The sequence below is a fragment of the Propithecus coquereli genome, unplaced genomic scaffold (assembly GCF_000956105.1).
Source record: "Propithecus coquereli isolate 6110/MARCELLA unplaced genomic scaffold, Pcoq_1.0 Scaffold589, whole genome shotgun sequence".
Taxonomy (NCBI): Eukaryota; Metazoa; Chordata; class Mammalia; order Primates; family Indriidae; genus Propithecus; species Propithecus coquereli.
Window position 1 is genome coordinate 1088860 of NW_012151829.1, and position 20723 is coordinate 1109582.

At 44.5% G+C, this 20723-nt stretch overlaps 1 protein-coding gene across 1 annotated transcript in view; it reads left to right on the forward strand.

The window, feature by feature from the left end:
- PTGFRN (prostaglandin F2 receptor inhibitor) overlaps positions 1–20723 on the forward strand; it is a 71369-nt gene that overhangs the window by 24684 nt on the left and 25962 nt on the right. The window contains exons 2-4 of the mRNA XM_012658472.1: positions 5589–5957; positions 8412–8825; positions 13026–13406. Of these exons, the coding sequence (XP_012513926.1) occupies positions 5589–5957; positions 8412–8825; positions 13026–13406 (1164 nt within the window). The remainder of the gene's footprint in view (positions 1–5588; positions 5958–8411; positions 8826–13025; positions 13407–20723) is intronic.

Sequence of the window (20723 nt, forward strand, 5' to 3'; positions counted from 1 at the left end):
GGTAATTATTAGAAATTTAAACTACAGATGGTTTCCATAGTTGACCGTCATATGTAATACTGATCTTCTTTAATGTCAAGGAACAAAAGGAAACATGAATTTAGTAACGAGAGATGAATTTAGCAGTGGCAATTGTATTAGAAGGTTTTTTGTTTTTGTTTTTTAAGTTTAGGCAATTTTTTTTTTTTTTAAATGGGAGTTATAATAGAAAGCAATGGCAGTGGAGGGTGGAAAGTTCAGGGTTCTGAGACATCTAGGTAGGTCAAATCTAATCAGGGCATTGCTACATGATGCTGGGCCACTTAGTAATTGTGATTACTAAAACGTTAGCATAGAAACCTTAATATCACTGCAGAAAGTTTATATTAAAGTGCCCTTATTTTGTCTTGAGTATCAGAGTTACTCTGAGACTGTGGTAACTGGCCTGAGAGATAAGAAAAACCTATATATTTCTTGTTTTCCGGGGAAAGAATGTACAATTGTCCATCAACAGGTATTTTTTTCTGGTACTAAATTTCGATGGAATTTTATCATATAAATTTTTGTGTCATTAAACAAAACACTAGTGTCCATAATAGTACTTTTAAGGCTGAAAATGGTTTTCGTTTGAAGTTTTCTTATATTGATCCTTGAAAACAAATGAAGCCATAATTTTGCATTGTTATTTAAAGACATTTTTATGAGAAGCTAAACTAATGCAGTTCAGATACAGAAGTGTTTGGGACTTTTAATTTGAAACACTGATAAAAATTAGAAAAATAGGAAAATTTTCTTTTCCTCTTTTTCCCTCAGTTATCAACTGTTACAGAAGGGTTTGACAAAAATTGGCAACATGTGGTTTTGTAGATATTCTTTTTGATTTGAAAAGAGCCATATGCTTTATTTTCTACAAGTTATATTTATTTTTAAATATCATTAGCTGTTATTTAACAATATTAAAGGAAATCTGTGCTAAATACCAGATTGCTGGTGGCAAGTTGAAGTTCTGTTACCAAAATTTAAAATCTTGATTTGCATGGATGAGGGGACAGCTCAGTTCTGCATGCAAGACACTGCTCAGGTTTATATCTTTTCAGATTAGAATTTGATCTTTCAAGCATCTGTTCATACCTGCTTTACTTTTCCCAGCGGCCCTATAACATAGCCGATATTGAAGGTACTTTTGCAGGTTGAGTTGGAACATGGAGGAAGGAGTACCTAAGTGATCCCGGGGGAGATGGGGAAGGCTTCACAGAGGAGGCGGTGCTGCAGCTGCCTCTTGTAAGAGGATGAAGAGATTGCTGGGACAATATTCCAGGTGAAGGAGGCACAGAAACAGAGGCCGTGGAGCACAAGAGAGCATGACATTTCCAGAAAGTGAATGGTTGTTTGTTTTGTTAGATATAAGCATTAGAGGATGGGAGAATGGTAGGAGACAAAGCCGGACTGGTAGCCATGAGCCAGATCATGAATATTTGTGTATGTCTTGTATTCATTTATTCATTTAACAAATATTTATTGAACAGCTACCATGTACCAGGCCCTGTTCTAGGGACTGGCACTCAGCAATGAACAAAACAGACAAAAATGGAACTTACATTCTAGAGGGAAGAGACAAACAATAAGTGACATCAGTGATAACTGACGAAAATTTGGCAGGAGCAAGAATGGAGGGGGTACCACGTTAGGGTGGTCTGGAAAGGCCTCATTAAGAGAAGTCACATTGGAATAAAGATCTGAAGCTAATGGAGGAGCCAGTGGGAAGAATGGCTGAGAGTGCTCTGCCCTGAGGGAATGTGTAGAGGCCCTGAGGTTGCAGTGGGTGAAACCTTGGGAGGAGAGCATGGCTGCAGGGTAGTGCAGGGAGAGCAGCAGATGTGAGGTCCAAGAAACAAAGAGGGCCAGATCCGGTGAGGCCTTGGTGGCCTCTGTAAGGATTTGGGCTTTTATTTGTGTGAGATGGGAAGTGATTAGAGAGTTTTGAGCACAGTAAGACACAACCCAACTTAAATTTTTAAGAGATCCTTTTGCTGTGTTGAGAATAGAAGACAAGAGTGGAAGTAAGGATACCAGTTAGGGTCTTTGCAATAATGTAGGTGAGAGGGGTGGTGGGTGGGGGTGGATGAAGGGTAGATTTTATTCTAAAGGTGATAAGGAGCCACTAAAGACTTGTGATCAGTGAAGTGACATTGGGTTTTTGTGTTAAAAAGATGATTTTGCCAGCCACGTGGAAGAAAGATGGGAGAGTTGAGACTAGAAGCTGAATCAGTTTCCAAAGCTCCCATAGCCACGAATAAAGATAGAAACCTTACAAGGGATGCAGTCTGATGCCAGGAGGCCCTGTGGGCAGGCTGTCAATCCTGGCCACCTTCTTGACCAGAGATAGGGGTTGAAAAGATTTACACATTAGGAAATCCCTTTGTAAATCTTACCAAGGAAGCAAGGTGGATGATTATGATCAGTTTTATTCCAGAGGCAGCCTGCCTAGCAGATAACCACACACCCCTCCCACCAGCCCCGCACTATCGTGAATGCCGTAAATGCATTAGCTCATTGAATTCTTACTTAACACAGTCCTCAGGGGGCGTGGTGACTGTGGCCGCCATTCCATAGACGAGGAAACTTGGTCACAAGCAGGTTGGGCACTAGACTGTGTTGCCTCTGAAGGGTCTTCATCACAATGCTTTCTTTGAAAGTTCTCATTGGGAGATTTGGAATTATCATCTCGAAAATTAAACGTAAAAAAGTGATCACCTAATTTCTTTGTGCACTGTGGTGATGATGGCTTCAGAGAGTTGGTCCCTGCTGGGTAGTTAATATATTATTTCAATGCTCTTTGAGTTTCCAGTGACAGAAATTAGCTCAAGAAACATAAGTGGGAGTGAGTGGAATTTCAAGAAATTGAAATGTCCAGGGAAAGAGGGGTGTGCGTGGGTGTACGGATGTATGTGGGGGATGGTTTAGGAGGCATGGCTGGATGCGGTGGCTCAGATGCTGCCACGGAGTCACTGCGGTGCATTCCCTCTCACCTCTGGTCCAGGTGTTGGTCTGGGTCCCTTCTGTGGATGGCTTCCTCACATGGCCAGGAGGACTGCCCATGTACAGTGTGAGTACCTTATCTTTGTAAAACCTTGATTCCACTGGAAGCAACAGTGTCTTTCCAAGAAGCTTTAGCAAAAAGAGAGCCAGGAGAATTCTGATTTACCTGGTTTTAGCCCCAGAGCCCATCCCTGGGACTGGACGTGCAGGTCAGCCCCATCTGGGGAGCAGCCGAGGAAAGCTGGGCAGCTGCCACAGGTCTGCTGAGTGTTTATGGAAGTAGTAGGGTCGAGGTCACAGGTGTCATCCTGTGGGAATGAGTTGCCTTAGAAAGAAAGTGGCATGTTCCCAGCACTCCTCAACATTTGGGGTTGGTGCTACCATTCTCTACGGGCAGATACATGGCCCATGGTTCTTCTGAGTTACCAGTACCAATAATTTTATTTTATTTTTAGGGAGAGTGATGTAGTGTAAGGGTCAGCAGCTTCTTTTTAAACTGGAATTCTGTCTGGACCTGCCCCCAGATGGGCTGGGAGGGGAAGGCAGACAGCCCCCGCTCAGGGCCCACCCTGTTCCCCATCACTGCTTCTCTTATATGGAGACTTCCTTCTTCCCTTCCAAAATAAGTGATAATGGGTGGAGAAAACAAGAGATGGCTTTATAACAGTGTTGCACAACTTTTTGTTTTATCCCTGACCCAAATTAAGATATATAATCTGGTACACACATATCTTTATTTACCTAACAAGATATAATGAAATAATATTATTAGGGGTAACCTCACTAAATGCAGTGCACTCTAATTTTTCTATTCTGTTTAATTTCATTTAAAAAAGGACACGTGCTGGTCACAGCCACTATACATTCATTTCACAAACCAATAAAGGATGGCCAACCCAGAGTTTGAAAAACATGAGCGAAACCAGTGAAAAACAAGTAGTAATGGTATATTCATTTGCTGGAGCTGCTACCACAAACTGGATGACTTAAACAGCAGAAATTTCTCTCACGATTCTGGAGGCTGGAAGTCCAAGATCAAGGTGTCAGCAGAGTTGGTTCCTTCTGCCCGCCAAGAGAGAATATGTTTCCATGCTTCTTCCCTAGTTCCTGGTTACTGGCTGGCAATTTTTGGTGTTCCTTGGCTTGTAGGCGAATCACCTCAGTCTCTGCCTGCATCTTCACGTGGCATTTTCCCTGCCCGCATGTCTGTGTCCAAATTACCCCCTTTCTGAGGATACCAGTCATATTGTATTAGGAGCTCATCCTATTCCAGTATGACCTCATCACAGGTAACTGTATTTGCAACAAACCTATTCCCAAATCACCTCATATTCTGAGGTACCAGGGGCTAGGACCTCAACATATGAATTTGGGTGGGGGACATAATTCTACCCACAGCACATGATAAAAATACAAAATTGAAAAGGAAAATACAAAATTGAAAATAAATAATTTTATGGAGCCCTTATTACCTGGCAGACTCTCAGCTAGGCATTTTATTTCATGAACTCTCTGAAGCCTTTTTGCCCCGTTTTGTAGTTGAAGAAGCCAAAGCTAAGAGAGGTCTCTCAGATTTAAACGGAGGTCTCCTTGATTTCAGAGCCCATGTTTTCTGCTGTGTACCTTACTGTGTACAGTTCACAGAACATCAGGAAGGAGCCATGCGTGTTCATTTGGTCCAAATTGAAATGCTAAATATAGGTAGTAAATACGCTGCAAAATTGTGCTGAACTTCACTGCAATGAAGACATCTTAAAGGACTCACAGGTGCCAGTGCCTAAGGGCTCTACCAGAGAGGCCTGTGAACTATGCGCGCTGGGGAGGGGAACGCCAGTGAACTCTTGGCTGTGTCCACTGGACCCGTCCCCTGCGGCAAGCCACTGCTTTCCTAATGACGCCCAGCAACCAGCCAGACTCTCGCCCTGTGTGCTTCCCATCCTCGTTCTGAATTTAGATCAGGGCGAAGAGTAGAAAGAAGGAAATGAGCCAGAAAATAGAAAATTAATACTTGGTAGAATCATCATATTTTAAAATTAATTTATAGGCAATGTCAGATAACAGGAGTTAAATCATTTTATCAGCAGGCTGCTCTAGGATTTAAAAATTGGCATCCGTCATTGTAAATCAGGTCTCAGGAGCCCCAGGCAATGGTCTCTAGAGATGAGGGTTGTTATAGGGGGGGCAGAAATGTAAATACTTGATTAGCTGTGCCCTTTTCTTTCATACAAAGCCTACAATATTTCTACATCACATTGAGTGATAATCGTATGTTAAACAGTATTGGGAGGGAAGAAGCTATTCAGGTTTATGGTTAGCCTGCTTTTATTACTGATCTTCCTCCCTCTCAGTCCTGGGAAACTGGTTGTGTGAGAGGTACTTATTTTAGGGTTATATTCCTAGCTTATAATTTAAGGAATGTGCTTAACCTCCTTCTGCACAGACAGATTTTCCGTAGCAGTTTGGATGTCACATTTCTGGCATGTGACTAGGAGCATCCACGGGTTTGCCACATTTACACTGGGAAGACCCTCCATGATTAAAGACCTACTCTTCCCTTCTTGTCATTGCAGCTCTGTGTCGAGGGCGCGTGGTGAGAGTCCCCACAGGGACCCTGGTCCGGGTGGTGGGCACCGAGCTGTCTATACCCTGCAACGTCAGCGAGTATGATGGCCCCAGTGAGCAAAACTTTGACTGGAGCTTCTCATCTTCGGGGAGCAGCTTTGTGGAGCTTGCAAGCACCTGGGAGGTGGGGTTCCCGGCCCAGCAGTACCGGGAGCGGCTGCAGAGGGGCGAGATCCTGTTACGGCGAACCGCCAACGACGCCGTGGAGCTCCACATAAAGAACGTCCAGCCCTCAGACCAAGGCCACTACAAATGTTCAACCCCCAGCACAGATGCCACTGTCCAGGGCAACTACGAGGACACGGTGCAGGTTAAAGGTACAGTCTTCACACAGGGTCATGAAACCAGTGGTAGACCTTCCTCTGCCACTTTACTGTGGGTGACTTCGTCAAGAGACTTAATTCCTCTGGAGCTTTGCTTTCTCCTCTGTCCAGTGGAGTGGTAGTGTCTTACCCGATTAAAGGCAGAGAATGGGCTAAGTGACCAGGGCCCTTTCTCTTCACTCTACTATGGTTCTGAACCATCCCATGGCCCATGAGTTGGAGGCAGCATGGGGTGGTAGCCCCGCCCTGGAGCCAGGGTGCCTGTGCTCAGTTAGTTCGATTGCTGCCTCTACCACTTGTCAGCTATATGGCTGTGGGCATGTTGCATGCCCCGCTGCCTCCCCTGTAAAACAATGCCGACCTTGAAGTCATGAGGACAGGTGAGTTGGTTGTGTAGAGCCTTAGAGCAGTGCCATAGCAGGCGCTCATTCAGTGGTTAGTGGCAAGAAGGGGATGCTCATGACAATGGTGTTTGGGTTTATGGGAGTAACAGATACTTCAAAGTTCATGTCTTTCTTTGTGACTTTCATGGTTTAAGTACCTCTTTGCACCAGAAGTTGTATGTGTAGAGAAAGAATGATATGGTGACTGCTAGCTTATTGACCCAACTATACAAATAATCACACCTTATATATCCACAATGATTCGGGTTTTGTTTTTGGGTTGTTATCATCACTCAGTTATGCACTTATTTGCACCCTGCCTTGTCCCCAAAAGGATTTATGTCTGGGTAGGAATGTATGTAATTATCAGGAAAGTAGAAAACATACATGATATAAAAAGAAAGGGTTGATTCATGCATTCATTCCCTCTAAAGGTCTGTACAACAGATGAGGGGATAAAGCAGCCATGTCCATTAAGTAGGTATTAAAACATTAAAACATCAAATCTACCTCTTCCATTACCGCTTCCTTATTCCTATAGAAAATCCTGACTATATTTTTTAGAAAAAAGTCCCGTAAGTCATTCTTGCATTGGAGCTAAATAATGCAACATGTCATACCTCCATTAGATCAGACATACGCCTGTCTCCCGTTGGAGTCTCATCTTGAGTGAGAGGGAAGGCAGTAGGAGAATTCCATCCCCAGCACTTTTCTGTTTCTTCTCCAATTCTTTGGAAGGTAGGAGAAGCAAGGGGATACTTTTCTTGGGTCAGGAAAGCAGGTGGGTGACCATGAGAGAGACCGGCTGCTGCCCAGGTAGAGCCTCTGGAAGGTGCATGCATGGTCCAGGGTCTGTCTGGCCTTCAGCTTCATGGGTCTTAAAACTGTTCTGTTCATCTGTGCACTGAGATGAGCTGGCCTTGAGAACTGAGACATGTTAGCCAGACTCATCACGGACTGATGTATATATGAGAAGGTCATTGTATTCATTTTGTAGTAGGGATGGGTCTTTGGGATGCATCCTTCTAAAGATGTAGCCGTTTTTTATATTATCTGGAATAGTCCCTTCTCAAAGACTCTGGATTAGTTTTTGAGTGTGGAATTGGAGGAAGAACCAAAGAGGTGATGAATAGTGGTGTTTAAGGATTCTCCATCCAGTTCATAGACAAGCCCGATAGATTTTCCCCACTCTTGGTAGAGCCCCCTCTCTGGTTACCAGAGTGCCAGTATCCATTGCTTATCATTTCTTTTCCTAAATAGCACTCACTGATATACTTCCTTGATCTCTGGCCCGTTTTTTCCTAGACTCTGTAGAAGTGGCTGGCCTTCCAACAGGCCCTAAGAGAGTAAATAACTGCGGCTTCAGCTTTCCTTGGCATGTTCCTGTCCTGTGGATAAACTGTGCTCACCCTAGTCATTCTGGGGCATTTCCCAGGCTGTGGGCCACAGGCAGCTCCTGCCATCCTTTTTCCCCTGTGGATCTTGCTGCTTTAACTCTGGGCAGATCACCTTATCCTCAGACTCCGCAGGCTCCCTACTCAAGCCCTGTGTCCTAACCAAAGCATTGTTTGACAATCATACCCAATTATTTTATCATGACTGCTAAGTGCCAGGCACAGTCCTGGGAACTTGCCCTCTTTAACTCTCTTAACTCACATGTCAGCTCTATGAAGAAGGTCCAGTTGGCATCCCCCTTTTAGGAAACCGAGGCACAGAGGGCTGAAATACCTTGTGTAAGGGTGGCAGAAGCACATCCCCAAGGAACAACTCCCAAAGGCAGTTTCACCACTGAGTTCTAGCATGGGGTTTTATTAGTACCTTCTCTAAGTACTCTTAGTACCTTCTCTTAGTACCGCCCCAGACCCTTTTTCAAGTTAGAAAGTCAATTGAGATTTCAGGTGAATCAAAGTGGGAAAACGTGACCATGTGGGCATTAGAACAGAAGGGAGGAGGAAATGATCTCTGGTCGCAGCCATGGTCATGGCTCCAGGCCAGAAGGCCCCGGAACTCGGTGGGCCTTGCCAGAAGGGGTCGCCCGTGGCTGACACGCTGTGTCTCTCTGCAGTGCTGGCCGACGCCCTGCACGTGGGCCCCAGCGGGCAGCCCCCGCCGGGCCTGAGCCTGCGCGAGGGGGAGCCGTTCGAGCTGCGCTGCCACGCCGCCTCCGCCTCGCCGCTGCACACGCACCTGGCACTGCAGTGGGAGCTGCACCGCGGCCCGGCCCGGCGGAGCGTCCTCGCCCTGACGCACGAGGGCAGGCTCCGCCCGGGCCCCGGGTACGAGCAGCGCTACCACAGCGGGGACGTGCGCCTCGACACGGTGGGGAGCGACGCGTACCGCCTCTCCGTGTCCCGGGCGCTGTCCGCCGACCAGGGCTCCTACAGGTGTATAGTCAGCGAGTGGATCGCAGAGCAGGGTGCCTGGCAAGAAATCCAAGAAAAGGCCGTGGAAGTTGCCACTTTGGTGATCCAGCCAACAGGTGAGCTTCTGGAAATGATGCAATGATGTATTGCAGACACTGTTTGGTGAACAACGATGCCGTGAAGAATTAAGCTGGGAGCTCTGTCGCTTTCTGACAAGAACTGTTTCTGCTTCCCACGTAAGGCCTTACCTTTGGGGGTGAAGGAAGTAGGGCGGTGTTGATAATTTGGGGAGGGGTGTGTTTGTTTTGTGCTACATGCCTGTAGTTTTGCTTTGCAAGCGGCTTTTTATCTGAATTTGCAGCATGCACATAGCACGAAGGCAGTTCTTTCACCCAGAGGTTAAGTACGGCAGCCCCTCAGCCAGAAGGAGGTCCGCCTGGTGTCAGAGGGGGTTTGGGGTGGAGCTGCCCATACCCTGCCCCTTAGCCCTGTCTTGTTTGGTGTTGCCCGAGTCCCTGGATCTGCCTTTCTCCATAGCTGTTGGGGTGTGTGTCTGGCTCACCCTAAAACCTCGTGTCTAACTTGGATCCTCTGGGCCTTTCAGAATCTCCCAGATGAGCCATCCCTGAGAGGGTGAGGAGCTGTGGAGGGCTGGGCCTCTTGTTGCCTTCCCATGTCATATATAACCCGGGAGCATCCGGCCCTGGGGTGTATACAAGAAGTCCTTTGTCCTATCATCTGTCAATCAGCTTTTCTTCTTAACCCCCCTACTCTAACTACAGAAGTAATTAAGAAAATACAGACTGCATTTTAAAACACATAGAAATAAAAGGAAAACAAGCCATTGTTGACTCACTGTCAACAGCATTGATAGGGATTCCAGCCTGCATTGATAGCGATCCTACAGCATGCTCAACTCTGTGCTGGACCCTGGGGTCAGAGTTGTTTGAGACTCGTAGCCAGGCCGCGTGGAGCTTCAGGCTTCAGCAGACACAAAGTGAAGAGACCAAGGCAGGGCAGTGTCATTGCTGGGGATGATGGGTGGATGTCCTTGGCTTTCTGGGAGCCCAGCATCTTCAGATCTCTGAGTACTTTGCTGCTGCCGCCTGTTTTTTTAAACTGAGAAGACCTTGGCTGGACTCATTTCCTCAACACATATGTGAGCGCAAGGCCACTCTGTTGCTCAGATGGGTGGGAAAGCAGGAGACAATGCGCAGGGGGTGTATTTTGTCTCCGCAAGCTGCATTGTCCTGAGCCCTTTACCCTGCATTTACACCACCACACAGGAGGCAGAGCTGGTAAAAGTGGGTGGTGGAAGTAGGGCTGAGGCTCTTGAGGGACTGTGGCCATCAGCAAAAGGAGCCCCCCATTACCGTCAGTCTGGGCTCCAGAGGCTACCGCAATTGCTTTCCAGATGAACTCAGGTCATGTTCCTTATCAGAAGTGATCTGTCTGCAATCTGTTCTAAGAAACTCCAGGCCAGGCGCAGTGGCTCATGCCTGTAATCTCAGTGCTTTGGGAGGTCAAGGTGGGAGGATCACTTGAGGCCAAAAAATTTGAGACCAGCCTGGGCAACATAGCAAGACCCTGTTTCTGCAAAAAATTTTTTAAAAATTAGCTGAGCATAGTGATGTACACCATGGCAGGAGGATGGCTTGAGCTCAGGAGTTTGGGGTTACAGTGAGCTATGATCATGCCACTGTACCCCAGCCTGGGTGACAGAGTGAGACCCTGCCTCAGATAAAAAAAAAAAAAACAACTCCAGATGTACTGCTTGCCTCAAACAACTATTTTAATGAGACAGAAGGGTTAAGAATTTTAACTTTGTAGCAAGTTACATTTTTATGGAGGAATTTTAATCGTAAAACCTTTTTTTTCCCCCAGAAACACCACAAAACCCATAATATCTAGTTATAAGACTTAAGCACTCTGAACCTATTAGGCAGAAAATGATGTCTGGCTCTTACCTGAGACTGGGTTCATAATCTTTTTTGTACCATGGGCCTCTTTGATGATCTTTTGAAGCCCACAGACCCTTTCTAAGAATTAACACATTAATTAACATAAAATACAGTACACGAGATGACGAAGGAAAATAATTATATTGAAATAGTTATCAAAATATTTTTAAAAGAAATTTGTGGTAATATTATGCTTCTTTATTAATGCACTGATAGTAAGATACAATGGCAGGCCTATCAACAACTATATTTCTGTATAGCTATGAATATAAACAATATTTCAGGATATCTGCAACAACTATAATGTGATGTGAAAATGTCTGTGATTTCTACTAGGGGCAAAGTCCCAGGAACAGGTAATACTACACTGGTTTGTTGCTTACTTTCACAATAGGAGGAAATGCTGTATTTCAGGTACAGGTTAATGAAAAAACATAACTTTTTTCCCATTGAAGTTCAGACTCCCTAAATTATCTTTGTGTGGACCCCAGGTTAAGAACCCCACCACACTAGAGTGATGGTCTTTCTCTTTTTGTTAACACCTGTACTGTCTATGGCTGGCGGCTTGCATTCCTATCACATTGCAATGATAGATGGCACAGAGCCACTTAAATAATAAAGCTCTCTACACCCCCAAATCCAGAACGTGTGGGTGGGATCTATGGTTAGTGATGTTACAAGATATTTAGCCACTTGCACTGAGAAAATTGCAAAATGAACTAGGCAGTTGAGACGTTCCTGCCAATATTTTTAGAGTCTAAGAATCTATTTTCTCCATAGACAGAGTCCACAGCTACAGGGTGAGTTCTTCTCCACTGACCCAGAAGCTGACGGCCCTGCAGAGGTGACTCCAGCAGGATTCCAGGGTCTCTGATCATGGTGGTGTGTGTGGTGTGGTTCTAACTGCAGAACCCGGCTCAGGGAGGCCGTTTCCTCACTGAATCCTCTCAAAAGATACCCTCAGATTCCTATTAGCCCCTTTACAGGGGTGAGGGAGGAGAAAGAATTCGGAGGATGGATGGAGGGAGAAATTAAACTTTTAAATTTCTTTTTCTAATACTGTGCCCACCTCATTTTCTGTCTTCTGTCGAGGTGCATCTTGAACTTGACTTGAAATTCTTGCTTGAAATATTGTCAGGCTTTGGAAACAGTCATATGAAAGTAATTTATGCCAAAAGGCATGGGCTTTGAGGCTGGGTCTTTTCTGAATTGGTGCCAGCCTTTGCCCATGAGATTACAGGGGACAGCAGTTGATGCTGAGCCACCAAGAAGGCCAGGGGCATGCCTCGCCTGAATCCCCCGGGAGGTGTTGGCTGTTTATCATCTTACTAATTGTTCAAGAGCATTATCATGAGTCGATGCTTTTCTTCTCTGATTACAGATGTTCAACTTCTTTTTAAAAATCCCCTAAATAGAGTAAAATGTTTACATGTAAAAGCTGTGGCAGGGGAATGCTGAAACTGGATCTGCCTTGAGTCTGTGGCACCGAGGACTGCTTCATCTAAATGTAGTCTGCTTTTAAGTATCCACACTAATGAGAAAGGGCAGGAGTGTGGATAATCCAAAAATCATTATGTTTAGGTTTTAGAATACATGTTTTATGATTGACTTGTAGGTAGGGATGTCTAATGAAATAAATGATACTCTAAATACAATACATTTTGAAGACTTGACTCCTAATGAAAATGCCTGGTTTCCCTTTCTTGGCCATTCTTTTTAGAATTTTTCCCCTTTATCCAGAAGATGGCTTCACCCTCACCTCTGACCCTCCATTCTCCAGCCCTCAGCTGACAATATGTACCAGTCAGAACTAAGCTGTCATTTTTCTGTGAAGTCACCCAAGTTTTATCATGCACGTGGAGAAAGTATATCTTTGCAAGCTTCAGCAGATTTCTCATCAAAGGATAATAGAACAGTTAAGAGCAGAGTTCCTAGAGGCAGATAGTCTGGATTTCAATCCCAGCTCTGCTTACATATTAGTGTGTGACCTTGGGCAAGTTACTTAACTTCTCTGTGCTTCAATTTCCTCATCAGTAAATTGAGAATAATAATAGCATCTACCTACCTCTTAGAATTGTTTTGAGAATTAATATTTATAAAGCACTCAGAACACTACTTGGCATATAGAAGGTATATCTAAATGTTCGCTGCTATTACTGTTTTTATAAAATAAAAAATGTATATTTCATTAATTTATTCATTAAATATTTCTCGAGCACTTACAACTGTGCAAAGCCTCTCACTTTAATTCCATGAATAAGAACTTAAAAGGAGATGATCTAAAGCGGGGCGAGGGGTGTGGAAGGGGCAAACACAATCCAGATTATCTAGATGTTTTTGTTTTTAATTCTCAAGCCCTGCGAGCAGCTGTGCCCAGGAACGTGTCTGTGGCTGAAGGGAAGGAACTGGACCTGACCTGCAACATCACGACAGACCGAGCGGATGACGTCCGACCGGAGGTGACGTGGTACTTCAGCAGGATGCCTGATAGCACCTTGCCTGGCTCCCATGTATTGGCACGGCTGGACCGTGACTCCCTGGTGCACAGCTCGCCCCACGTTGCCTTGAGTCACGTGGATGCACGCTCCTACCATTTACTGGTTCGAGATGTTAGCAAAGAAAACTCCGGCTTCTATTTCTGCCACGTGTCACTCTGGGCACCCGGACACAACAGGAGCTGGCACAAAGTTGCAGAGACCATGTCTGCCCCAGCCAGCGTGGGTGTGACCTGGCTAGGTGAGTGGTTTGGAGAATGGCTCTTAGCCTCACCAGCCTAATCCCTCCTGGGAGATATGTGGAGGAGTCAGGGTGCACTGTGTTTTGCATTACGTTGACATTCTTTACATGGTTCGGGCATACCTTGGCCCAGATAGATCTTAAGCGAGGGGTTTGAAAGCAAAACTGGCTGAAACAGAATCTGACAGGCAAGGGAAATGTTTAGATAATGTGGCCTCAGTTGTCTCAGTACCTTCATTGGAGAGGATACGGTTTCCTTTTGTTGTCGAGATTTGCCGGGTTGGGGCACTGCTGAATGACGCTCTGAAACGGATCTGTATTGGAAGGAGACTGCTGCCATTCTTCCTTTCTTTTTCCCGGACTCCTAGGTGCTCCCCGGCAGGAACCGACGCTTTTCCACAGTCCAATGCAGACAGAAAATTCCTTCAGTTAATGCAAAGTGTGTTTTTCATGTCATACCCTGGATTCCCCAAATGATTTTATTTGCAGATACCAGTTCCATGTAGGGCCTTCCTGCTTTTTATGGGTTTTCCTGCCCTGGGTGTCATCCCCTCAGTGGAGGAGAGGAGTTGCTCCCACCCGCCACCTGTTTTATAACAACTTGCCATGTATGTGAAGGTCACTGGCATGTCCTCTTGCTTTCTACTATGCTCATCTTCCTCTGTTTCTTTTTTCCCTAAATATTTTCCCTCTGGGCAAAATTCACACTAATTTTAATGTCTTGTAATTGCAGGTAATTCCAGGGGGATGGTATTGAGCGGGCTGTGGAGAGCTTTTCTTCCCCACTCCATTATCACAAAGATGGGACGGGCCTGCCGGTCAGGTTCTTCCCTGGTTTTGAGCTTGACCTCTCTCCTGCCCCGTGAGCACTGATGCAGGCATTTGGCACTGCTCTGACGAGTAGGAGGCAAGACAGATCTTTAAAGGCCAGGAAATCATTTCCTCCCTTGTCTGATCCTTCTGCCAAGGCCCCCAACTCATACTCATGTCTTTCTTACCTCTGCATCTTGGGTTAGTGGTGTATTCACTGTCTTTTTTTCCCCAGTAAGTGTTTATTTGGCAAAGGTGGGGAGTTGGCAAGTGGGGACAGAGGGGGCAGGGAGAAGAGTAATCAGAGCAAGCAGAAGGGACGGTCCAATTCCGATGGAGACAAGGCAGGGTGTTAGTCATCCCTGTTAGCAAAATGATCCTTTGATATCTGAAAAGTGAAAAGAGTGGGGTTTATCTGGCGAGCTTTTATTCCCGGCGTCTGAACCCCATGCAAGAAACTCACTATGAAGTACTGAACTGGAACAATGTTGGCCCAGCCAGAACTCTCCTTAGCAACCTTCAAAATAAAACAGATGTTGTCAGCACCAAAAGAAGATTTTTCATCTCTGGAGCAGAATATGTCTCACCGCTCTGATCCTCGGTGCATTGTGTGGTGCTGTCAAATCCCAGCACTGGCTGTCAGTACCCTCAGTGCCCCTCCCTCTCCAACTTCTGAATCCCAGCCTCAAGGATTTTGTTTTTATTGAAAGTGCTGCCTGCACTCCGATTTGAGGGCGTCTTTGAAGTACTCGTGCATTGATCCTGGGATACCCGGGGGGAGATGCAGGGACTGTCAGACAACAGGAGGGGAGCTCTGGGAGGGAGTGGGCTTTTTTGACTGGAAGGGATTTGTTGGTAGCTGTGTTCTCCAGAGAGAGAAGAAATAAAGAGACTAAATTGTGGGAAAGGCTCAGTTATTATCGTAAGGATCCTGCCATTTGTTTTCCTGTGGAGTGCCGGCACCCTTGTTATGAAAGTCATCAGTGTGCTTTTCCCTGACTGATGCTAATACATATAGAGCCCTGCACCTTCCCCAGTGCTTTGCACATAATGGGCACTCAATAAATACTGGCTGAATGGGTAAATAAACGGGTACCAACGCATGGATTATGTTAATATATATGCATAGGAAAACCAGAATCACAAAGAAAGGAATCATGTTCAACTCCTAGCATATCCAGAGATATTTGTACCCAAGTAAACCTGCCAAGAGTGTGAGTGATATGAAAAATGACCGCGTTCTTCTTTTTTCTTCCTCTTAAATCTTTTCCTCCTTCCCTGTGCTTATGACTCACACCATTGCAGCTGCTTGGACACTTGTCAGGGGGCGAGCAGGGCATGAGTAGAGCAGCAGACCTTTCTTCAAGACTTGACCACTGGATTCTGCCCAGAAACTGATGCATCTGGCCTAACACTAAATGTTTGTGTCTAGATATGTAACATGTATGTATATGCATGTAGATACCCTACCACATACAACTTGGGGTCTAGATGAGGTAACTGAGAAGTGGACTGAAAAAAAAAAAAAAAAAAGACAGATAACCTGCCAAGTACTCTATTCTATAGGTCATCTTAGTTGTGAGACTGTGGAATATTGTCACAGAAGAGTTCTTGAAGAAGCTGGTTCCCCATGTAGGTATGACACAAAACTCAATTTTGCTACTGGACAGATTAAGAGTAATAATTACCGTTTATTGAGAACCTACTGTGTGCCAGGAACTGGTCTAAGGACTTTATATGCATCAAATATTTAATTCTGTGTGGAAACATTGTTGGCCTTGGGAACCAGCTTCACTCCTGAAACTCCAGTGTGTAGAGTCCTAAAGCTGGGCGGTTCTTGTCCTCATTTGCTTGGGGTTGGTGCACTGAGGCAGACGAGTGGGTTGAAACTGACTGGGGTCTTCTCACGTTCTCGTGTGTTCACCAGGAAGACATCAGGGCAGTGATGGGAAGGGATCTGGCTAGTCTAAGAGCACTTGTAGCAGTTAGGAGGGTCACGATGAATTTTTAGAGGGTGAGAAAAAGCCACTTTTACTTAGAATTTTTATGTCCTACTTCGAAGGGGGAAAATGATTTAAATTGGCTTGCAAAATGAGGCACAACTTGAAGCAGGAGACATAAAAATAAAATCAAGATCCAAAGGGGTAAAAGAAAATTAAAGAATAGATATTTCAAGGTGGTTGAGATGAATTAGTTACTGCATTTGAGCACTGAATTTGTCTCTGAAGTTTTGAAGAGTGGAGACAAAAAGATGTGATTATACAGTTCTCCTCTAAGAAAGGAAAACATAAACTCTTTCAGAGAGACAAACTTTTTCTTGGCACTGAATTTATCATGTGCTTTTTCATTTCAGGGGCATTGGATAACATAATGGACAGGGCTTTCAACTGTTCTTTTACAAAAAGCCCTAAACGATTGTTTAAGTGGATGTTTCTTATATCCACCCTCTGTAAAAGCTGGGGGCATAAATCTTCAGCGTGTGAAGAGGTTTCTGTAAGAAGCTGAATTACTGTGAGGGACAAATGTTGCTTTGTGTTGATCCAATTTAGTATATGTCTAAAACAGAGAATCTAGCAGAATGGCTAGTTAATCTGCACATTAAGCCATCTCCTTCTGCTATCAGATGTCTTAAATGAGCCTTTGGCAAGAGTTGGATACTAATCAGTTCATGGTTGAGCTCTCCGCCGGCAGTACCAGACTTCCCCAGTGTTAATTGGAGAGGGTTCCACGGGTTTCGGATACAAGAGCGGGAGGAGGAAGGCAGAGTTGAGTTCTGCTGCTCAATCTTAAGAACCTGATTTGCATTCTTTCCCACTAGAGCTCAGTCCCCTCTTCCAGCAGAGTGCCAGCAAGAAAGGTAATTATTTTTCCTTAAGAGGAGCCGTTAATCTGCTAAGTACTTGATAGAAACTTCAGAGTTCTGGGCCATCTATAGGAAATAAGATTTAGACCTGAAGGTTTTTTAATGGTAACTATTATCAGCTATCTGTCCAGGGTTATCTTGGAAGGCAGAAGAATATGTGGCCAAGTGTTGGAGTCAGGGGGACAGACCTGTGTTAAGTCCCATTCCCCTACCTTCTAGGTTTGTTGTCTTGGGTGTGTTGTTTAACATTTCTAAGTAAGCTTTGATTTTCTTGGTTTAATAGGATAATGCATATAAAGTGCTCAGCACTGTGCCTGGTACTTGAGCGCTCAATACATTTTCTTGATGGTGATGGTAATGATTTATTAATGTTTTTTTTTTTTTTTTAATCTACCTTCTTTCCTTAACTATCCATGCAAACTCATGTGTCTTAGGTTTTTTTGAGACATGGTCTCACTCTGTTTCCTGGGCTAGAGTGCAGTGGCATCATCATGATTCACTATAACCTCAAACTCCTGGGTTCAAACAGTCCTCCTGCCTCAGCCTTCTGAGCAGCTGGGACTATAGGCATGAGCCACCACACCTGGCTAACCTTTGTATTTTTTTTTTTTTTTGTAGAGATGGGAGTCTTGCTGTGTTGCTCAGGCTGGTCTCCAACCCCTGGCTTCCTCCCAAAATGCTGGGATTATAGGAGTGAGCTGCCATGGCTGGCCTGATTTATTAGTGTTTGAGGGTCTGCCCCACCAAGTTCATAACCAATGAAGACATAAGAGTGTGTCTTAGGGTGTCAAGGAGCCCAGCATGGAGAAACTAGGAATATGTGTGTCCTGGAAGCAGCTACTCCAAGATTATTAGCTAGGGAAACGGGGAGAGTTGGCCACCTCCACCCCTTTTCCTGCCCCTGCCCCCGGATCTGGTAATTCACTCTGCCTTCTCAGGGAGGAGTGAGTCAGGAGGATGAAAGAAGAACTTCAAAACCACGAAAAGCTTTCAGAATCATTGGCTAATTTGTAAAAATAGTTTGTGCTTCCTATGTGCAAGAGCCTCATCTAGAGGTTTTCACATAAAATACCTCCTTTTACTCTCACAACAATTGTATAAGGCAGGTCCTATTGTATAAGGCAGGTCTCCAACCCCTGGCCTCAAGTGATCCTCCTCACTCACTCCTCCTTGAAAAGGAAGAGTGAATTACCAGATCCGGGGGCAGGGACAGGAAAAGGGGTGGGGGTGGCTGAATATTAGTTTGGGCATGGGACATAGGTGTTCCATTCAAATGATATAATTTTTATTGTTCTGAAATGGCCAATGCTGAATATATCCTCATAGTAATGGTTCTGTTAAGGTGAGGTAAAGTGTCTCCCCACAAGCAATAGCTTCTCATTTATAGCCATCTCTTTTTAAACATTATACAAATGATGATCGTGGCACATCTTTGACACTTAGTCAGTACTCGGCTGCCTCTAAAGTACCTGCCCAGTTCAAGATAATAAAACGACGTCATCAGCAGACAGGGCACTCCTGTTTCCTCTAACCGGTGCGTGCAGCTCATTTGTCTAATTAGCTGTGCCAAGTTAACTGAGCTTCGGAGCGGGTATCAGAACACAGCCCACATTTCAGGATTGGTGCTTCTGCTGTTATCATCACTCTTGTCTTCTGGGATGTTGCAGGCTTTGAGAAAGCATTAACAACCTGGGTGTGTAAGGAGGGTGTGCAGTTTGGTTGTAGTGGGAGCCAGGCCATGGAGCCAAAGCCTCTCCTCTAATTTTGTTCACACACACCATGTAAAACCTTAGTCTTCTAAAACTTAGTTCCTCTGGGCTTCATTTTTGTTTTTGTTTGTTTATTTTTCATTTTGAAACATACTTGAAAATATTTAATAGTATCAATCTCATGAAGTTGTTGGGAAGATTAAGCAAAAATGCAAAGAAGGCATATAGCATGGTGCCTGGCATATAGGAGACCCTCAGTAAATGCCAGTTGTTATCACTATTATAAAATGGGGATAATAGTACCTGCCTTATACAATTGTTGTGAGAGTAAAAGGAGGTATTTTATGTGAAAACCTCTAGATGAGGCTCTTGCACATAGGAAGCACAAACTATTTTTACAAATTAGCCAATGATTCCGAAAGCTTTTCGTGGTTTTGAAAGTTGTAACAAAAGAGTTTAATAAGCTGTGTCGTTTTTAGAAGTCTGTCTTTTGCCAAAGGTCACTCTTGGAGTTTGTAGCTTTGGGGATAGTGTGGACATGAGCAGATACTGTCCTGGGATCCAGATTGGGGAGCAGACCCTGCATCTCAGAATGTGAGTGACATTGCACTTGGATTGGCCTCAGTATTCTATGAAAGAGTTCACAATGTATGGTGGTGTTTGTTTTTAACTTTTAAAGATAGGAATTTACAAATATTCACAGTAGAAAAAAATAACCACCAACTTCAACAGCTATAAATATTTTACTGATCTTTTTTCGTTCTCTTCCCTCTACTGGACACACACATGTACTTTTTTTCTTCTGGAATAGTGTAAAGCATATCCCAGATGCCGTATCATTTCACCGTTAAATACTTTAGTATGCATCTTTAACTGATAAGCATTTTTTAAACATAACCATGATTGTTTTCTTAGCTCATTTCTTGATGAGATGAAGTAGGATGCAGTGGTAATCAGTGGTGGAATGCTTGTGCCAAAACTGAGCATTTTTATGCAAAATATTAAATTTACTTCAATTCAGCAAGTATGTTAATATCTTTTATGTACAAGGCACTGCATGTATAGCACATGCAGATGAATAAGGCAGTTAGTCCCTGGCCCTGGGAAGACTCCCATGGAAGGTCCATAAGACATACATACAAATAACCAAAGTTCAAGGCGGTTCAAATAAAATCCTTAGAGAGCAGGGAACCTGGCAGGTGGTAGGATTTGTTGAATAAATAGTAGAGGTGTGACATGCTGAGCCAGTTCAAAGGAGGCACATTCCCTGTGGAGCAGGAGAGGCTACAGAGAAGAGGTGTGTGCGTGATAGGCCTTGAGGAAGGGCACACTCTCTGCAAACAATTTTTGAAATTGTAAAACAACATTACAGGACAATTTCTATACATGCACCAAACAAAAAAGAAATGAGAACCCACCTGTACTCCTACCATTCTGACATAGTGGAATCATACCTTCCCCAAGGTTGTAAGTCTGGAGTCCACCTACAAGGCTGGTGGATAATGCAGATCAACCTGCACCTTGTAAGTTCGCAGGCCAAGAATCCACTTGTTTCTGTTTGTCTTTGTGTTAAAGCTGAGGCCTCCTTTTCTGGGGCCTACGTAAAGTTCGTTTTAACAGAGAATAAGAAGACAGTTGAAATCAATGAAGAGATTTTTCTTTCCTTCCAAGCTGGAATCCCTACAACTAGATGCACACAGAGCGCAAGTCCCCTGTATTCTCATTTCGCTATGTTTGAACATGTAGATTTAAACAGATCCATTTTAGAGTGGAGGATGGAGTAGAGTGGGAGAATCAGTTCAGTTTATTTTTTCGGCAACTTACTGAGCAGGTGTCCCGGGTGCTGAGGCAGAGGGAGCAGCAGGAAGGGAGGCAGAGGAACTGGAAGTGCAGGAGTGATTAGGGCATGGCGAGAGGTGCCGTCTGAGTGGAGCC